The sequence below is a fragment of the Hyperoodon ampullatus genome (genome assembly GCF_949752795.1).
Source record: "Hyperoodon ampullatus genome assembly, chromosome: 9".
NCBI classification, from domain to species: Eukaryota; Metazoa; Chordata; class Mammalia; order Artiodactyla; family Ziphiidae; genus Hyperoodon; species Hyperoodon ampullatus.
This window is the reverse complement of record NC_136922.1, coordinates 24,865,831-24,885,039: the sequence shown is the minus strand read 5'-3', so window position 1 is coordinate 24,885,039 and position 19,209 is coordinate 24,865,831. Positions and strand designations below refer to the sequence as shown.

The window sequence follows — 19,209 nt, the reverse complement described above, 5'->3', positions numbered from 1 at the left end:
AGTGAAACTACCCAGAAACACTTAGTGGCTGACCAGAAACTAAACTTGCTGGCGTTTTCAAGGTGGGATTTATTGACTTATAAATGTCCTCCCTGATTCACAAAGGCACAGGCTCTCTTGGGAAGTTTTCCAGTATTGATGGAGACCTGGGTACCATTACGCAGGTTTATTGTCCTGGCTAAACTGCTAAGAGGACAAATAAAATTGTATCACGGGCAAAGGAAAAAAAGAAAAAAAACAGAGGTGGCCTAGTGGGGAATCTTGCTGGGGTTGGGAAAGCAGAGGTGCCCTTCCACACAGGGTGAGAGTGGATTCTAGACTCAAGTCTCAGGAGGCCGTGGAGACGTCACCTGCCCCCTCATCACCACTTCCTAAGCTCCTGGCTCGGGAAGGTACAGGGGGCTGTCACTCACGGGGGGTGACTTAGGTGCTTCGGAAAGCGTGTACATTCTTCCTGGCTGCATAAGCCAGCTAGTGAATCCCAAAATAATTAGATGGGATAATAATGTAGTAAAATGTCAGCATCCAAAAGATGCTGTCTGTCATCGATTCAGTTTAGAGAACACCGCTGCCGTGCCAGGCTCATTCCTCTTAGAGCACCGCAGGGCACGTTACTGCCAACTCCTGCATAAATCAGCTCTCTAGGCTGTGATTAATTTAACATTTTCACAAACCTTTGGGACCACAGAGCTTTCTTTCACCTAACCTGGATTAAGATCTCACAGAAGTGAGCTTTTAGAGAGACGATATACGTTTCAGATACTTGACCAGGCCCTGGTGAGGTTTGAAGGTAGCTGGGGGCTGGGGTCGAGGGTTGGGTGGATGCTGTCAGAAGGAAACCGACCACAACTTCAGAAGCACCGAACTATGCCTAGTTCATTCTATAAGATGAAACTTAATAAGGATGAACTTCAGAAAACATTCCATTCGAAGGATCCATTTTTTAAGCAGACGGGATACTTAGTTTGGTCAAAATTCATCTGAAAAAGCCCCAGCGTTTTCACTGCTCACACATTTATAGGTGCTTTCGGGGCACGAGAGCAGCGAAGAGAAGACCCATCCAGGTGGTCCTGCCGATGACGTAGCAGAGCGTGCTGGCCACTCGTGTCTGGGTCTAGGTGCCGTGTCATGACACCCACATCGACAGATTATAGCCTGGTCATGAGAGATGAGCAGGGGTGGGAGAGAATGAAGAGCATGCTGGAAGAGGGGCCGGAAGAGGGGCCGTTGTCGGTCAGCCTCGCGCAGCCTTCGGGGGCAGGGAGGAGACGCTGACCGTCCTGTGCACGGCCTCCTGTCTGGGCCCAGGTGGCTCTGGCCTTCGCGCCCAGGTCTGCTCCCCCCTCTGCCTGGCTTTCCTGTGCTCCAGATCAGGACTCCTAAAGGTGAAAGGTGAGGTTCCAGGCAGCCCCCACCCCGCTGACTAACTGTGCAGCCTGAGGGTGGTGATTCAGCCTCCGGCCTCCAGCCTCCATCCACGCGGCCAGAGAGGAAGACGCTTCCTAAGAGCTGATTCAGCTGCAGAGCAGGTACCTGCGTAAAACCCTGGGCAACAAGACCGCAGACAGGGACAGAGCCACACAGCAGATCCGGTGACCAGATATTTCAGTCATTTGAATGATTTTTTTTATTTATTCTCACATCGTTCCACAAGATTACAGTTGAACTTAATCAAGCTAAGTGATCACTTTACAGTATGTCACTATAAAGCCAAAAGTTGCTGTACTGTTAAAGCATATTCGTCAACTTCTGGTCATTTCACTTGGTGATTTCTTGAGCATTTATCTGTGTTAGGTATCATGTGAAATATGTATATAAAGAAGACAAAATTTCCTATCTCCCCAAACTTGCAAACAGGTGAGGAAAACAGATCCATACAGAGGTAACAACGCAGCAGGAAATGAGTGGGTCAGAGCAGGAGGGCCGAGGGACCAGACTCCCAGAGGCTGCTGTACGAGTCACATGGGGACAGCCAAGTGGGCTCAGTCAGCCAGCCAAGCGCCAGGTGCGGGGACGGCAATGGTGAGGCGGCCGCCCTGCACCCTCAAAAGCCTGGACGTGGCTGTGGTGCTGTGGACATGAGTGAGAGCCCGTCCCTGTCCTGGGGACCATCTGAGGGGGCAGTGAGAGGTGACCAAGAGACCCTGAGGGCTGCCAAGGGATGAGGGGCGGGCGGAGGGGAGGAGAGACCCCGCAGGAACCTGCAAGCGCAGCTTCATCACGAAAGCAGAGGGCGCCACGCGGGAATTTATTCATGATCAGACTTTGTTGGGAGGTGTAGCAGGACACGGCAGCAGCCTAATTCAAGGTCATGGCAAAAGGGGTGGAGAAGAGAGGATGGATTTGGCATTTAGGAGGAAATTATGACAATCACAGCACCGGGGGAGGACTCTCACTGGGCACCGTCCCAAGTGTGCCCTGTGGATTAACTCATTTAATCCTCTGAGTAGCCCGTTTTACATATGGGGGAGAGGGAGGCAGGGGTGTTGAAGTAAGTTGCCCAGGCCTCAAGCTAGGAAGTAACAAAACCAAGATTCCACCCCAGGGCTCCTTGCTCCCAGGTCTGTGCTTTTCCCCAGCACTTGATGTCACGGGTCAGAGTGCAGCCCACAAGCTGGTGAGCCTAGCAGGCCTCCTGTCCCTGCACAGCAGGAGGTTGGGGCCTGGAAGAGGAAATTCTGACACTTTCCTGCCTCTTCTGAGGGCAGGGGTTCAGTGGTGTGGACGCCATGCTTCACTTTACTCTGCCAGAACCCTCTGCCTGGCCCTCTGTTTCCTATTCTGCCACCTCCGTAGCCACCAAGTCAGTGTCCGTCCCCCCTACCCACCACTTCCCCACATGGTGGTGAAAAAATACACTAGAAATGCAGCTCATTCCTGCCTCTCGCTCTGGGCTCCTCCTAAGAGTTGCAGGATGCTGCAGTGCCTGGGAATACGGTCCATACGTGTCACACCCGGCCCAGGCCTCTCTCCTTCCCCGGGTGTTGTGCGAGGAAGGTCTTTAAAACCCTCGTGAAGCATCCTGTGTCTCCTGTGCATTCAGGTCCCAGGGTGGCTCTTCAGATCCCCTTTTAACCTCAGCATTGCAGCATCCATCCTAGCTGTCCTGTGTTAACTAGCAAAATAAATACGTTCCATTAAATTAAAGTGAGGATCTCAGAGAGAAGAATCAGGGAAATGCGTTTGCAAGAGGCCCCGCGAGGCTGACGCTGATACTGTTTCCCGCGGTTCTCTGTTTGGATTCTGAGAGTTCACGAGCGATGCCAGGCCTCTTATCTTTGGTGCTGGTTAAACTGTAACTCTGCTGGGCCTAGAATTATAACTGAGATGGCCTTTCAAACTGCCGTATCATGTGGGACAGAGACCAAGGAATAGAGTTTTATCTAAGTTCAGATGAGTCTAATCTTGTCCCGACATTATGTCTGATTTCAATCCCTCTAGCTGTGTGCTCCAGACACGTACCGCTCTTCCCTGCCCTTTCCCAAGCCTTCTCTGAAGGCTGGTGGTAGGAGAAAACGTTGCAGTTTATTGCAGCTGTTCTGCTCTTTTAAAAATCTGAGGTGGTGGGAGGGGCGGGGGTGGAGCTAGTTCCTTCGTTAGATTCCCATCCACCTGCCCTTGGGCACCTCAGCGGCACAGGGCCAAGATGCTGGTGGGGTGTGGCGTCGGAAGCAGTCTCTGGGTCGGCAGACAAGTCTCACTTGGAGGCCCCAGCCGGAACTGAAGGGCACGGTCCCAGTGGTGGCCTCAGAGCCCTTGGTCTGTGAAGCAGCACCAGCCCAGGCTCTGGGCCCCTGGGTCAGCTGTCAAGGCTGTTGTGTGGGTACCAGACCTCCCAGCACCAGGAGAGGCATCTGCGCAGGTGTGTTGGAAATGCCTGGCTCGGAACTGTCGGCCGCTATTATCATTCATTCATCCCTTCCTTCCTTCATCTTCAGCAAGCTTTTGTAAAAAATGTATCCAGTGCACCAGATCCTCTGTTAGTCACATAAAGAGGCAGAAAGAAAGTTCACGACGATAGTTAAATGTAGCTGGAAATGCCCTCTGAAGAGGGCTTAGTGAACCACAGGGGAGACGGTTGCTCCTGAAAGGAGCCCTGTGAAGCGGGGAAGGTGCCAGGGAGTAGGAAGTCCTCCTCTGCCAGGAAGCCCTGCTTCTCTCTCCCTCTCCATGCTCCGTCCCTAAGGAATGATTCCTAACCTGGAAGTGCTATTCCAGGGAAGCACCTGCCCACTTCCTCTTGAATAGACATGAGCCCATTAACCTTATTTCCCGGCACCTGAGACATCTTAGAAAGGAACCATTTAAATCAAACAGCATCTTAAAGATTCAGGAGCTTTCTAGATAATACAGTGGACACATGGGAATCATTTTTTTTTTCCCCAAGAAAAGAAAAACATGAAAGGCCTCAAAAATAGCCCTCAAAGGCTAATTCCTGGGTAGTGTCTTTATAAGATCCTGTTTTCCTGTGATGGCTAGTTTAACTCTAGAAAGAAAATTTGTGAACTTCACTTTGATGTGACAAGTTTATTAGTAATTTTTACCTGATATCTATGCAAAAGGAAGCAATGAATTTGCCAGAAAATTTGAGATCTATCCTTATCTACAGGTATTCCCTGCATTTGCACTAAAATGAAGAGAGCTACATGCAAAAAGCTTGAGAGTAATGCAGAGTTGGTTTTGCCCAGTCATTTCCATTTTGTGCCCTTCGGTAAGCATTTCTGTGGTGCCTGTCCTTCACTGGAGAGTTCATGAGTGTCGGCTGTAAAGGAGGCTGGAAATGTGGTCCATCTCCCTGGCTGGGGAGAGGAGAGGCGCCTTTGTGAGCAAGTAGGAGAGGACGTGGTTCCAGCCATACGGGCCGTGTGCAGAACTTGACCCTCCGGCTTCTCCTGCCTGCCCGTCTGGCCCTGCACAGGGGCGAGGGCTGCCAAGCTCATGTCAACGGGTTAGAGCTTGCGAGGGTCCAAGGGAAGCTTGGCTCAGCTGGGCAGGCTTCAAGCCATTAGTAGGGGCAGGAAGTGAGCCCGCCTGTCAGGGGAGAAAGGGCAGGTGACAGAGCCACCAAGGAGGCTGTGGCCAAGGGCTAGAGGTGAGGGGTCACACAGTTAGCCCTCCGTAGCCGCGGTCTTGCATCTGCAGAGTCAGCCAACAGTGGATCAAAAACATATGGGCAGAAAATTCCAGAAAGCTCCAAAAAACAAAAGTTGAATTGGCTGGGTGCAAGCAACTGTTTACATAGCATTTACTTTATGTTTACAAGTATGTACGTTGTATGAGGTGTTAAAAGTAATCTAGTGGTGATTTAAAGTATGCAAGAGGACGTGTGTAGGTTACAAACAAATACTTGCTCCCTTTTTTACAAGGGACTTGAACATCTACGGATTTTGGTTAGGGTGGGTGGCAGGGACAGGGGGTCCCGGAACCAGTCTCATGGGTGCCAAGGGGTGACTGTACATCCGAGAATTCACTATGTGTCGGGCACTGTGCTGGGTTCTTCTCAAGTATTCTTTCTTTCTCTTCCAGCCTTGATTCTGATTACAGCAGTTATGGAGGCAGCCAGGGAGTGGGTAGGGAGTGGCACCTTGTATCAGTAAAAGCAAATTCAATATCCATGTGATTTCAATTTAAAAAAGAGAAAATAAAACAGGACCAAAACCTTCACTGGTAGTGAATCATGTAAGATGGTCCAGGAAAGCGTGATGAGAGCCCTGGGTCCTGGGGAGGTGGCGCGGGGAAGGCGAGGCCAGGCAGGTGGGGTCGGCCATCCCGAGCAGCGAGCAGCGTGTAACCAGGTCGTGGCCCAACGGCGGGGCTCCGGCTCTGTCACTGGCCTCTTCTGTTTGTTCAGCTGAGTTTGAAACTTGAGTAACTGGATGGCGATACGTTAGTAAGTCAGCAGCTAGTTATGTCCTCATCTCTTCCCCTTTTCATCCATGGAGCAGATAGACTCTGGTCACTGATGTTACCAGGTGCAAGTCACTGTGTCCGTGGAGGGCAGTCCGTCCGCAGACAGGCTCCGGCTCGGAGGCTGTTGCGTACGTGACACTGCACCCTGCGCTGGGCCGCCCGCCCTCTGTCTGATCCCCGCTGTGCCCTCCAGGGGAGCCCGCTGAGCACCCACCCCTCACCGCGCGGCCCCGTGTTGCAGGGCATGAACTACCTGGAAGACCGGCGCTTGGTGCACCGAGACCTGGCGGCCAGGAATGTGCTGGTGAAGACGCCGCAGCACGTCAAGATCACAGATTTCGGGCTGGCCAAACTGCTGGGCGCCGAGGAGAAGGAGTACCACGCAGAAGGGGGCAAAGTAAGGAGCTGGCTTGTGGAAGGGCAAGCACTCTCCTGCCAGCAGGCTGACCAATGTGAGGGCCATCCTCAGGACCTTCTGGGTGAGCTCACAGCGGCCACCAGCACCTGGGTCTAGCCAGGCTCTTCTGGCCGTGCAGCCAGAGCTGCCCGGGGAGCAGGACTTGCTGGGAATGTGCGTAAAGATGTTTCTGACACACCCGGAAGTCAAAGGCAGTACACGTGAGTTCAGCTCCATCTCTAGGTGACCGTTAGCCACGGGTAGGTTTCAACCTCCCACTCCTGGGTAAAGCCCCTTCAGAAGAACAGCTGGGAGAGCGGCACGGAAAGGGCCCCGTGTTGTTCCAGCAGCTCCCGAGGGGCGCTGGCCGCGGCGGCATTGGCTTCTTCCTCTCGCACGGGCCTGGGGCTTCTCCAGGGGGCTCTCCCAGCAGCGAGGGGTGCGGGTGTCCTGATGGGCCCTCCAGAACGCTCTGGCTCAGGTGCTCCTCTCTCCGCTCTCACTGTGGCCCGCATGGCTCCAAGCGGCTAGCCCTGCAAACAGCCACAGACGCAGGGCACAGCCAGGGCCCCCAGCTGCCAGCACGTGCACCCAGCTCAGCAGAACAGCCCACAGACCAAAGGGCCTCAGCTCTGGGCCTAACAGAGGCCCTGTTCTCTACCAGACTAGAGCCTCTCCCCCGGCCGGGAAGGAGCACTGGGCCTGGGTTGGGCTGGGGGTGGCCCAGCTTCCTCACCTTTGTTGCTTGTAATTTATTCCAGTGTGATTTACTTTTGTTCAACAGAGGGAAGCTAATTGTTGTCTTATTACTTTTCTCTGTCATCATCCCTAGGTGCCTATCAAGTGGATGGCTTTGGAGTCAATTTTACACCGAATTTACACCCACCAGAGTGACGTCTGGAGTTACGGTGAGTCCAAATCCTGAGGCTGATGAATCAGGGCCGAGGCTGCACTGGCTTGTGTTGTTGATGCACATTATACGCTCTGCCATCCAGGACAGTGACTAACAGTCACATCATCACCACTGTCTGTCTGTTGTACTAGAAAATGTACAAACGGAAATTGAGTCTAACTACCGTACCAGGTGTCACTGGAGAGAACAGTGAGCTTGTCAGGAGAGCGGGTAACGGCGGTGGGGGGGAGGAACTTGAACCTAGGAGACGCCTGTACCCCAAAATCAAACCAAACGTGACCTCTTGCCCTGAATTTGAAGTGAACCAAAGGGAGATGACAAATCAGGTTTCACAGGGAAGAGTTTCCCGGTAGAGAAATGTGGTTTTGTGATGGACTAACTCGCAGTGGTTTGGGTTTCATATAGTGAGTGGTCATCTTTGTGTATCAGAGAGAACGGCTTCATGAAATGCACTGTGAGGGTGTGTTCGTGGGGAAATGTGAGGGAAGGGACATAGTTACTGTTTCCGGCTCTCGTGAAGGCCGTCTCGGCAGGGTCTGATTCTTCTTCCTTCAAACCCCACGCAGCCCTGTGCTCCATCCTCCGACGGGCTCCCTGTCCTCAGACACACCTTTCATGCTCTCGTCTCGTCCTGTGTACAGAGCGTTTCCTGAGTCCGTGGGGGCCTTGCCTTTCAGGAAGGCATTTCCACTGGCTGCCGTGCTGGGGTGCTTCCACCTGTGTTACTGCAGGCAGTCCTGTCACCCAGAATCAGCCCAAAGGTTGCAAAACACCTGATCTGCATTGAACTATGCATTATCAGCCTATCCCAGCTATCAACGCATTGGAGGTGAAGGGGTCACCCACCTCCATGGAAACGTGTATTTGGGGAGAGCTATAGTGAAAGGAATCTCCAAGGGGAATTTAGCCATTATCACAAAAACAAGATCATTCAGGAGATTGTCCATTTAGCATTTCTTTCATAGCATTATTAACTTCCTGATATTCCAAATGCATTTTTTAAAATGGCGTGGGTCTTTGTCTTTTCTGCTATAATGTAAGCTTTACAAAGATGGAGATCTTTGTGAATGAATATGTGAATTTTCATTTAGACCTGTGAGCTGAGCTGCTCACAATGAATGAACTAGATAAGGAAATACAGCTATTCTGATGCCTTATATTCAGTCATGTTCTAGAAATGTCTACTCCCCCAGAGGGATGGGAAGAAATGCCGCTTTCCCATTTGTGGTCCTGCCCAGACCTGTCATTGTCATTGTCACAGCCCAAGCCACCCACCCCCACCCCCAGTGACACCAAGGAGGGGCTCCTCCTGGGTCTTCTCTGGGCTTGTTTTACACCCACTCATCTATTCTCCAAACAGCAGGAAAATATATTTTTAAACTACATTAGACGTTCGCTTCTCTGCTTAACCTCCTTCTTTGGTTTTCCAAATATGTTCCTGATAAAACCTGAGCCCCTAACCATGATCAATAGGATCAAAAGTGGTCTGGGGGGCTTCCCTGGTGGCGCAGTGGTTGAGGGTCCGCCTGCCGATGCAAGGGACACGGGTTCGTGCCCCGGTCCGGGAAGATCCCACATGCCGCGGAGCGGCTGGGCCCGTGAGCCATGGCCGCTGAGCCTGCGCGTCCGGAGCCTGTGCTCCGCAACGGGAGAGGCCACAACAGTGAGAGGCCCGCGTACCGCAAAAAAAAAAAAAAAAAAAAAGTGGTCTGCCTTTCCCAGCCTACCGGCTGCGCTGTCCCCTTGCCCTGTGTGTCCACTCGTAGCCCGCGCTTAGGCCACGTTTGTCCAGTAAACGAAAACTCTCCGACTCAGTGACTTAATCCCTGTGAATGATTACAACTGACATCAGAAAATCAGCATCTCCACGGGGGCTGTGTCTTTCATCTCAGTGGAAATCGTGTTGTCAGTGATTCTAATCTGCTGTCCTGGCAGTATACTGGACCTGTTACAACATGAACCTGAGTTTTGAGTCTAAAAACGTATCCTGTTACTCCACTCTCTAGGCTCCAGTCAAGGCAAAATAGTTTAGTCAGTTAGGGACCTACGTGTTCCACTTAGGAGTTGAAAAGAGAGAGAATTCATAGCACCTTCCGGCCCCGCTCATACCCCACAACCGGGTACACACACCGCCCTCTTTCACCGTTTGTTCCGAAACCTGAAAAGCTGCCTTCCCGCAGGAATTCATTGTGTGTGTTTAAACGCAATGTCTAAACCTAGTTAGAGGAGGACCAATCGACTTTAAAGATCTGGACATGAGATTTTCTTTCTTTCATCAAGTCCGTATTGATTCCGTGGTGGGCAGGACAGAAGAATCTATTTTCTTGTCCCCGGACCACTGCTTTTCTTCATTCTTCAGCCTTGCATTTTGCGAGTTAATTCAGGTCATTCGGTTTTGGAATGACCTCTGGAAAATCTGTGCAGATCCGTGGTGATACGCATTTAGAAGCCAATCTCAAGAAAAGGGGTGGTTAGACTAGTTGGAGACCAGGAAGGCCCCGGGTTCCTGTGTCTGGTCCCTCCGTATGTGGTCTGGGAACCCAGGCTCAGGCCCACTGCGCTCATTGCTAGTGGCACCTTGCTGTCCAGGTGGGGACGTACTCCCCACAGCATTTGTGTGTTTCTGGAGCAGAGAATTCCATCAAGGGAGGCAGGGAGGTGGAAGGACCATCAGAACTTCGGAACAGTCTTAAAAAACACCAATTCTAAAATTACTCCTGCTTTGACTTTTTTAATCGTGACAACTGATTGATGTTGAAATTAAAAGTATGGCGTTTTTATATTTATCAAAAGGAACACAGGGGGTTTTTCTTCCAATTTTTTTATTCTTTAGAAACACAGTTTATAACCTTGCTGGTAAGTCACCTGGTGCCGATGATGTCTGGGTGTGGAACTCCAGCTCCACAGACCATAATCCGTATGTTTCAGAGTGGCCGTATTCTCTTTGCTGTCATTACTAAAGTTTACTACTTACTGGCCACTTACTATTTGCCTGGCAGTGTCTGAACATTGCAGTTGTGTTATCTTGTTTGATCCTCACAACTGTCCTATGAGGCAGATGCTGTCATCACCCCCCTTTTACAGGGAGCTGAACTGAGACTTCCAGCATCAAGCAAATTGCCCAAGGCCACAGAAACATGGGTTTTTAAACCTTAGAAACAGTATGTCAACAATGATGACTCAAGACAAGGTGCAGTGATTACTATTGACTCACACGGCAACGCTTCTTCCTCTTAGGAGTCACCGTTTGGGAGTTGATGACCTTTGGGTCCAAGCCTTACGACGGGATCCCCGCAAGTGAGATCTCAACCGTCCTGGAGAAGGGAGAACGCCTGCCTCAGCCGCCCATCTGCACCATCGACGTCTACATGATCATGGTCAAGTGTGAGTGGCTGGCTGCCCCTGGCCCTGGGCTGCCCTGAGCCAAGCGCCACAGGCCTTCGACGCCCCGAAGACACGCTGTCCCAGTCCATAGGCAGGCACATCTGTAAACACCCCCTCAGACACTTCTGGAAGCACTTACCTGACGCACTGAGCACTGTGAGCTGACGTTTGCCCATGTTCACAAGCAAACAAGTAAAATCAAAGTCCTCCATAAGCCATTACACCAAAATATTCTTCTGAGTTGCTCAGTGAAAAAGCTGCCCCAGTTTTTGAAGCCTGTTACCAGAGAGACGGTTTTTAAGTGCCTAACAATGAGTAACCACAAGAGGTTAATAGAATCAGCATTTCTGCTTTGACATAAACCTTTTCAGATAGTGGACTTATGTGAGGCCTTCTGCAGTGTAGCAAGTAAACATTTTAATCCAAGTAAGAGTGTGTAGCTTGACTGTGACACTACCGCGCCATCAGAATCACAAATTCAGTAGGCTCTGCGGGTAACAGTACATGTATGATGAGCATTTATACAGAAGGTAGCACAGGGAATGTGATAGAGTTAATGTAAATATTAAGCCTTTCTGAACTTTAGACCACAGAGTTAATCATTGTTAACGTCCTTGCTTTAGGTCACGGAAGCTGGGATCCAGAGAGGTTACATGATTTGTGTAAGGTCACATAGCAGTCTGGCCCAAAATAGCTTGACATCCTGCTGATAGAAAATAAATAAGAACCCTCAGGAATCATGAGGACTTCCAGTCAATAGCTGTTCCTTCAGCACGTTTAATCTAGACTTGGATCACTGGGTACTCAAATGCACTGGCATGGTTGACAGAAGTATCCCCCCCATGAAAGGCATCCCTGTCACGTGCACATGTGATTGCTTCAGCGTGTAATACAGTGAAAGCACCAGGGTGTGGAATTCCCGAATGCCAAGGTTCTTAAGAAAGTCCCTAATTTTCCCTGAACCGAATCTGGTTTCCAGCTTACTAGACTGCTGAGTGAATACGGATGAGGGTGAATGTCAAGGGAGGGCTTTACTGAGAGACTGGACTCAGGGCGCCCAACAGTCAGAGCAGTTCACAGAAAGCAGAGCATATCATACAGCTGCTGGGTCACTTCAGGTGATGACACCGGAATGCTGGCCCTTGGAAGGGGAGGTGCAGAAAATTAGAGCATGTTATTGCCATTCTGACTCAAATATGTGATGTCATCGTGGTCTTTAAACAGTAATCAGTGCTGGTTTGCCAAGACTGAAAAACCTGTCACAGAGATTAGGTTTCGTCCTCATTTATTTGTCTAAAAGAATCTCACCGTGAGTGCTTTCTTTCCGCAATGCCATCTTTGTCACTTCTTTCAGGGCTCCAACTGCACTGACTTTCCTCCTTCCTTCCCCAGGCTGGATGATTGATGCAGATAGTCGCCCAAAGTTCCGTGAGCTGATCATTGAATTCTCCAAAATGGCCCGAGACCCCCAGCGCTACCTTGTCATCCAGGTACCAGATCCCAGGCTGCACACCCACTGGGAAAATCCCTCTAATAAGCACCAAATGTCACTGTGCTCAGTCCGGTGCCGACACAGCCTCCCCGTCTCGCAGGTCACACCGTTAATCCTCAGTGCGTTAGAACAAGCACAGCCCAAGCTGTGGACTAAGTGGCGTGCGCCGTGGGGCCCCCAGCTCCATCTGCCATCCCTGTGAGCCCCTCACCCTCGGCTCCCCGTCATTTCATGGTCCCCTTAGCCAAAGCCTTATGTTGCTCTCATGGAGGACCAGGGCTTTGGTGTCGGGCAAACCTGGCTTCAGATCCCTGACTCTGTACTTACAACGTTAGGTTAACAAAACTAAGCTTGCAGAGCTGCTTTAAAGATTCAGTGAAATAATATATATGCAAAATACTTTGCAAAACGCTTAAAGGTTCTGCTCAGCAATCGCAGGGTGTGTGCGTTGGAGGGGAGGGACCCCACGCCGCCAAGCAAGCAATTCTCCAGCACCAGCTGGTGTCCTTCAGTTCAGCTCGATCTGACACCGTCCACCTGGAGACGGCGTCAGATCCCACAGTCCTCCAGGGCCGCTTCCCCTCCCCCCAGTTCAGATGCCCGTCCCAAATCCAGGTTGTCACCTGGGCATCTGACCATCTGGCAGAAGGTTCCCACAACCCCCTCCTTGGGTTCCATTAATTTGCTAGAGTGGCTCTCAGAACTCAGAAAATCTTTTTACTTACTGGATCACTGGTTTACTATAGAAGGGTATAACTCAGGAACAGCCAGACAGAAGAGATGCACAGGGCAAGGCATGGGGGAAGGGCACATTTTCCGTGCTGTCTGGGTGCACCACTCTCCCCGGATCTCCAGGGGTTCACCACCCGGAAGCTCTGAACCCCGTCCTTTTGGGTTTTTATGGAGGCTTCATTACATAGGCCTGATTAAATCATTGGTCATTGGCAATAGATTCGACCCCTAGTCCTCCTGCCCTCCCTGGAGGTTAGGGGTGAAACGGAAAGTTCCAACCGTGTGATCACATGGTTGGCTCCACTGGCCACCAGCCCCCATCTTTAGGTGCTTGCAGAAGTCTCCTCGTTAACATAAGAGACACATAGAGAATTCCAGGGGTCTAGGAGCTCCGTGCCAGGAGCAGGGAAGAAGACCAGATGTGTATTTCTCATTGTACACAGCACAGCGCTCAGTGAATGCTGTGGCTTTGGCCCTTCCTTTTTCCTCCTGAGCTGTTTGCATTTCCTTTGAGGACCTGAGACATCAGGGAATTTTCAGTGTCTTAGTTCCAGGTCTGGGGAACTGGAAGGAGGAGCTGTACTTCGCAGAACGGGGCAGGTGGAGGGGGACGCGTGTATTAGAACTAAACTGGCAAACACGCAAGCAACTGCCGATAGCAGAGCCGCCTCGACAGCCAGGGGTGTGGAACAGCAGCTCTCTGGACCTTTCTAACGGTCTCACAATCTCTGTGCCAGGGGGACGAGAGGATGCATTTGCCAAGCCCTACGGACTCCAACTTCTACCGCGCCCTGATGGATGAAGAGGACATGGAGGATGTCGTGGATGCGGACGAGTACCTCATCCCCCAGCAGGCCTTCTTCCACAGCCCCACCACCTCCCGGACGCCCCTCCTTAGTTCTCTGGTACCAAAGTCACTCTTGCTCAAGCTCTGCCTCCTGGTTTGAACAGATTTGAGTTTTAGCAAAAAACGATACCCATCTTGTGGAACTCACGTAGAGACAAAGAAGTAAACGTTAACCAGATGGTAAAGCCAAAATCAGCATGAGTCAATTCGGTGTATTAATTATCTTACTGCATTGCAGCAACTGGATCATAACCTTTTTTGGTCCACTAAGGAACAGCGTTAAATCAGAACTAAACCTAGTTTTTCTAAAGCTAAGGAGTCAAGACGACATCAAGCCCCTTTAACTGTGCCCCCTCCCGGAGGCCCCCCGTCCTGCTCTCAGTGGGGATGGGTGGGCGCCCACGTGCACCGTAAACAGCTGTGATTCTTTTTCAGAGCGCCAGCAGCAACACTCCCAGTGTGGCTTGCGTTGATAGAAACGGGGTAGGTATCAACTCCTATAAACCAGAATTAAATAACAGCTCTGTACCATGGCTCTATTAGACACAAAACATGCCCAGCCGGGCTTCCCTGGTGGCGCAGTGGTTGAGGGTCCGCCTGCCGATGCAGGGGACACGGGTTCGTGCCCCGGTCCAGGAAGGTCCCACATGCCGCGGAGCGGCTGGGCCGGTGAGCCATGGCCGCTGAGCCTGCACATCCGGAGCCCGTGCTCCGCAAACAGAGAGGCCACGGCAGTGAGAGGCCCACGTACCACAAAAAAAAAAAAAAAAAACATGCCCACCCTAACCCAGAAAGCTGTGATTTTCCTTCCTGTATTGTCTGATCCCTACCCTAAGGCCAGCAATTAGCTATCACTTATCAAAATGCTATTAAAAATATAGTTGATGGTCCAGCAGCATCATGCATTTCACGGACCTGGCAGTTTGTTACAAATGCGAACTGTCGGGCCAGCACCCCACACCTACTGACTCAGGATCTGCGGGGAGAGGCCTGGCCATCTGTATTTGAGCCCACCTTCCAGGTGGTACTGTTGCTTGATGCATGAAGCCTTGATTAGACCCACACTCACCAGTGTAGCAGCCACCAGCCACATGTGGCTGCTTAAACTTACATTTTCATTAAGTTACAATTTAAAATTCAGTTCCTCACACATGTGGCTAGTAGCTACCACGTGGACGAGCACAGATTACGGACCACGTCTGTCATTGCAGAAGGCCCTGCTGGACGGCCCTGGCCAGGGTCGTGCCACTTGCCCTGTGGTCTGTGGGCCACTTGTGGGTGGTGCGGGTCCTCTCCCAGACCTGCTGAATCAGAATCTGCAGGTGAACGAGCTGTCAGGTGATCCTGGTCCCCCCGCCGAAGTGAGTGGCACTGGCTGGAGTAACGTTGCCTCATATTCTCCCCAACAGAGCTATCCCCTCCAGGAAGATAGCTTCTTGCAGCGGTACAGCTCAGACCCCACTGGCACCTTGACCGAGGACACCATAGACGACGCCTTCCTTCCAGCGCCCGGTGAGTGCCTCGCTCTGGAAGCAGCCATGCCCCTCAGCCCCCGTCCCCGGTGCCCCGGCCAGCTGCTGCTTTCAAGCTGGTCCAGAGGTGGGGCCCATGGCATGCGTGCAGACACGATGGATGGAGGAAGAGGCCGATCAACAGAAACCGCTAGGCGTGCACACGGGTCTCTGAGGGGCTCAAGGCCTGTCCAGGTTGTCTTTAGAATGAATCTGCACATTTTCTAGAGTTTGAGGCAAACAGCAGAGATATACATGTGTGAGTGTGTGAGCATGTGTGGGTGTGTGTGACACATTTGATCTCTGTTCTCCTGGCTCCATTCTTGGCCTGTGAAACATGTATTTCCCTAATCTAAGCTTTATCCCCAGACACACACACACACACACACCCTCAAGGGAGGCTGTCCTCTGAGGACTTTAAATTGGCAAAAGATAAACGTGCCCATTGCTTTGAGAAGGACAGAAAAGAACTCAATTTATTTTAGCCAGAGTCGTCTCCCCAGGCTTCCCTGCTTTTGTCATCCGTTGCCTCATTGAAGAATATTCACGGATTCAGAATGAGCCGTGGAATCCTGCTTACGATGATGCTTTGCTGATGCTTTGCTTTGCTGATTACGTCTTATTTCTTTTCAATTTCAGAATATGTAAACCAGTCTATTCCCAAAAGGCCTGCGGGTTCTGTCCAGAACCCCGTCTATCACAATCAGCCTCTAAACCCGGCTCCAGGCAGAGACCCTCACTACCAGAATTCCCACAGCAATGCCGTGGACAACCCTGAGTATCTCAACACCATCCACCCCACCTGCACCAACGGTGTGCTCGACGGCCCTGCCCCCTGGGCACAGAAAGGCGGTCAGCAAATTAGCCTGGACAACCCTGACTACCAGCAGGCCTTCTTTCCCAAGGAAGCCAAGTCAAATGGCATCTTTAAGGGTCCTGCTGCTGAAAATGCAGAATACCTGAGGGCAGCGCCAGCAGGCAGTGACCTTACTGGGGCCTGACCACGGAGGATGGCCTCAGCCCTAAAAATTCCAGCCCCTTCAGCCCCCAGGACCAAGCCACGGCAGCTACTCAATCCCGTCAGCCATACTCACACTAACTCTTGGACCCATGGACTGGTTTGGCCACATCTGCCGTGATCAGCCCATCTTCCAGCCAACAAGTGCCCCCGACTCGGATGCACTTAGGGGAGTTGCAGGGACATTCCTTTGTCTTCAGACTGTGAGGCTTCCACAAAAGGCATCCAGAAAGAATGTTGTCCATTTGGGCGGAAGTTCACCTTTCAATGAGGTATATTTGAAAAACACTAAATATGTTTAAGGAGTTTTATTGCTTGGGGACCTCTGGGGTTTTAATTGTCATTGATTTTGCTCTTAATGGCCTTTTCCAATGAGGGAAAATCTTGCTCGTAGCACCTGTGGCACTGAGTTGACCCAGGCCCACCTGTGACCAAGAAGCAAGGGTCAGTCTTCCAGCTAACACTTGATTCCATTGGCTCTGCTTGGAGACTCTTCCACTGCAAGACAGGTGAATAACGAACCAGTCCTCTGGATCCTAAGCAGGCCCGATTGGTACTATATCACATCACGGCAGGTGCAAGAGGATAAGCCACTTGAAACCCTTCCTGGGCAAGGAAGAAACAGAGGGGGTAGAATTCTTCCTCAGACTTACTTTTATATACATGTCTCCATGGTACGTAACTCTCCATTGGTTGACCAGTGTTTTCGAATTACAAGTATTAGATTTGTTTCTTTTCCATTCCATTGTTGTGAAATTCAGTACACTTTCCCTGTCAGCAGGAGGGGACATAACCAAGATCAGCTCATATTTGATTCATCAGCATTCAGACCAGTTGCCTTTAATTGAGATGGAATGACAGTGCAAAAAGGAACAAATCCCCCAAATTTGAGTCTCAGAGGAAATACATCAAGTCCTTTGGGGGTCGGGGGACAGGCATGTATCGGGAGACTGCAAAAACGAAGCTGCTCTTACAACTTTTAGCTCCCCCCGACAAAAAAAAAATTTTGTTCAAGCTACTCATGGAAGATAGTTTTCTTTTTATTTCACTTCCAGGGTTTTTTCCTCCTAGGGTACTTTGCCCCTCACTGGCAAGCAAGCCCGAAGCTCCTCCTTCCCTTGGTAAGCTGAAGGGTCCAGGCCCTGGGGCAGCTCTGCAGAAATGTCTCGCCCTCACCACTGCTGGCACGCTTTAGAATAGAGACAGCAGTTTGTGTCGTGTGGAATTCAAGTGGTAAATATGAAATTTGACTTTGATGATACTGCCTTCATAACATCTATAGGCATGTGAGAAGAAGAAAACAATTTCCCCTTAAAATAACTCCCTGTAGGGCTTCCCTGGTGGCGCAGTGGTTGGGAGTCCGCCTGCCGATGCGGGGACACGGGTTCGTGCCCCGGTCCGGGAAGATCCCACGTGCTGCGGAGCGGCTGGGCCCGTGAGCCATGGCCGCTGAGCCTGCGCGTCCGGAGCCTGTGCTCCGCAACGGGAGAGGCCACAACAGTGAGAGGCCCGTGTACCGCAAAAAAAATAAATAATAACTCCCTGTAATTGGAGGACCTGCTGCTTAGGACACCAGCATTTTCTCACCTGTGTCCCCGCACCCTGACTGTTAACACACTTCTTTGTAGACAGTGTTATAGACACTCTTAGTCAACATCCACCTCAGCCAGGAAGAAATGTTTCAGACAATATTTTCAGCCGCCCATTCCACATCCCACATACACGATTTTCCTTTAGCTTTTAAGTTATTTATTGACTGAGATGGATCAGGGCCCCAGTTTTGTTACCAAAGTATTTTATCTTGTCTCAATGGAAATATAAACTATATTCAATTCAATTCCATCACATCGTGTTCTAAATACCCTTGAACATCTTACCAGCCTGGCATAGGTACTGAAGATAAACAAATAAAACATAATCCGTGATTCCACAAAACTCATAATTTAGTGAAGAAAATCGACTCACAAATGCCAGCCTTAAAACGATATGACACATGCCAGACATGTCAGCCCAGCACCGTGACAGCACAAAGCAGGGAGTGAGGGGGACCGGGTCCTGGAGGAGCCGTGGTGGACTTGGGTTAAAAGACCCCCAGGGCGTCAGCCACTGGAAAATGGAAAGTGCATTCCCAGCAGAGGGAGCCTCAACCACGAAAGCATCTGCCGCAGGAACCACTCATGCAGCCGGTCTACAGGCCCACTGCCCCTTCCGGCCTGGGAGTTACATTCCCCGAGGGCCCTTCGGGTCCGTCCCCATGGGGGATTTGAAAATGGTCCGAGGAAAGGTTAAACAACACCTCTTAAGAATCTGAAATGTCCTTGTCAGTAAACCACTTTCATTATTTATTCACCTCAGAACAGAAATACTCTAGCCCACTATTTATCCAGCACTGAGAAACAGAACGATTCACATTCTGCTGTCACTTATTTGTCAGGAAACAGATGGTGAGGGAGGACCACAGCGTGCTGGTCCAATTGTAGCAGTAAAATCCTAGTATTTTTGTAATTTGAAATACTTTACTATAACATAATAAAACAGCAAGAACTATTCAACTTTTTTTCTTCTTTGTATTTCAGTTTTCCTGCGTAAAATGTAGTTGCTAAATTCTCTTAAAGATTGTGTTTCCCGGGCCTCCCTGGTGGCGCAGTGGTTGAGAGTCCGCCTGCCGATGCAGGGGATACGGGTTTGTGCCCCGGTCTGGGAGGATCCCATATGCCGCGGAGCGGCTGGGCCCGTGAGCCATGGCTGCTGAGCCTGTGCATCCGGAGCCTGTGCTCCGCAACGGGAGAGGCCACAACAGTGAGAGGCCCGCATACCACAAAAAAAAAAAAAAAAAAAAAGATTGTGTTTCCCAAAATGGTCTCAATGTGTCTGTCCAGGGAGGTGCAGGGGGGCCTGTAGATGCTTCAGAGCCCAAGAGAGCCTGAGTCCAGCCCGGGGGTCCCTGGGAGGTCAGGAGGGGGGCTCCCAGGGCTCCAGGATTCCCATGGCGTGGCTCTGACCGG

At 50.9% G+C, this 19,209-nt stretch overlaps 1 protein-coding gene across 2 annotated transcripts in view; it reads left to right on the top strand.

The window, feature by feature from the left end:
- Positions 1–16,187, top strand: part of EGFR (epidermal growth factor receptor) — a gene marked incomplete at its 3' end in the record, with an annotated part of 58,946 nt that extends 42,759 nt beyond the window's left edge. Inside the window, exons 20-27 of one of the 2 annotated variants that reach the window (XM_079712025.1) lie at positions 6,152–6,307; positions 7,140–7,215; positions 10,458–10,604; positions 11,997–12,094; positions 13,566–13,733; positions 14,111–14,158; positions 15,085–15,187; positions 15,826–16,187. In XM_079712025.1, coding sequence (XP_079568151.1) covers positions 6,152–6,307; positions 7,140–7,215; positions 10,458–10,604; positions 11,997–12,094; positions 13,566–13,733; positions 14,111–14,158; positions 15,085–15,187; positions 15,826–16,187 — 1,158 coding nt within the window. Of the gene's footprint in view, positions 1–6,151; positions 6,308–7,139; positions 7,216–10,457; positions 10,605–11,996; positions 12,095–13,565; positions 13,734–14,110; positions 14,159–14,997; positions 15,188–15,825 lie in introns of both variants that reach the window. The other variant, XM_079712024.1, reaches the window with a different exon arrangement.
- Between the last annotated feature and the right edge of the window lie 3,022 nt (positions 16,188–19,209).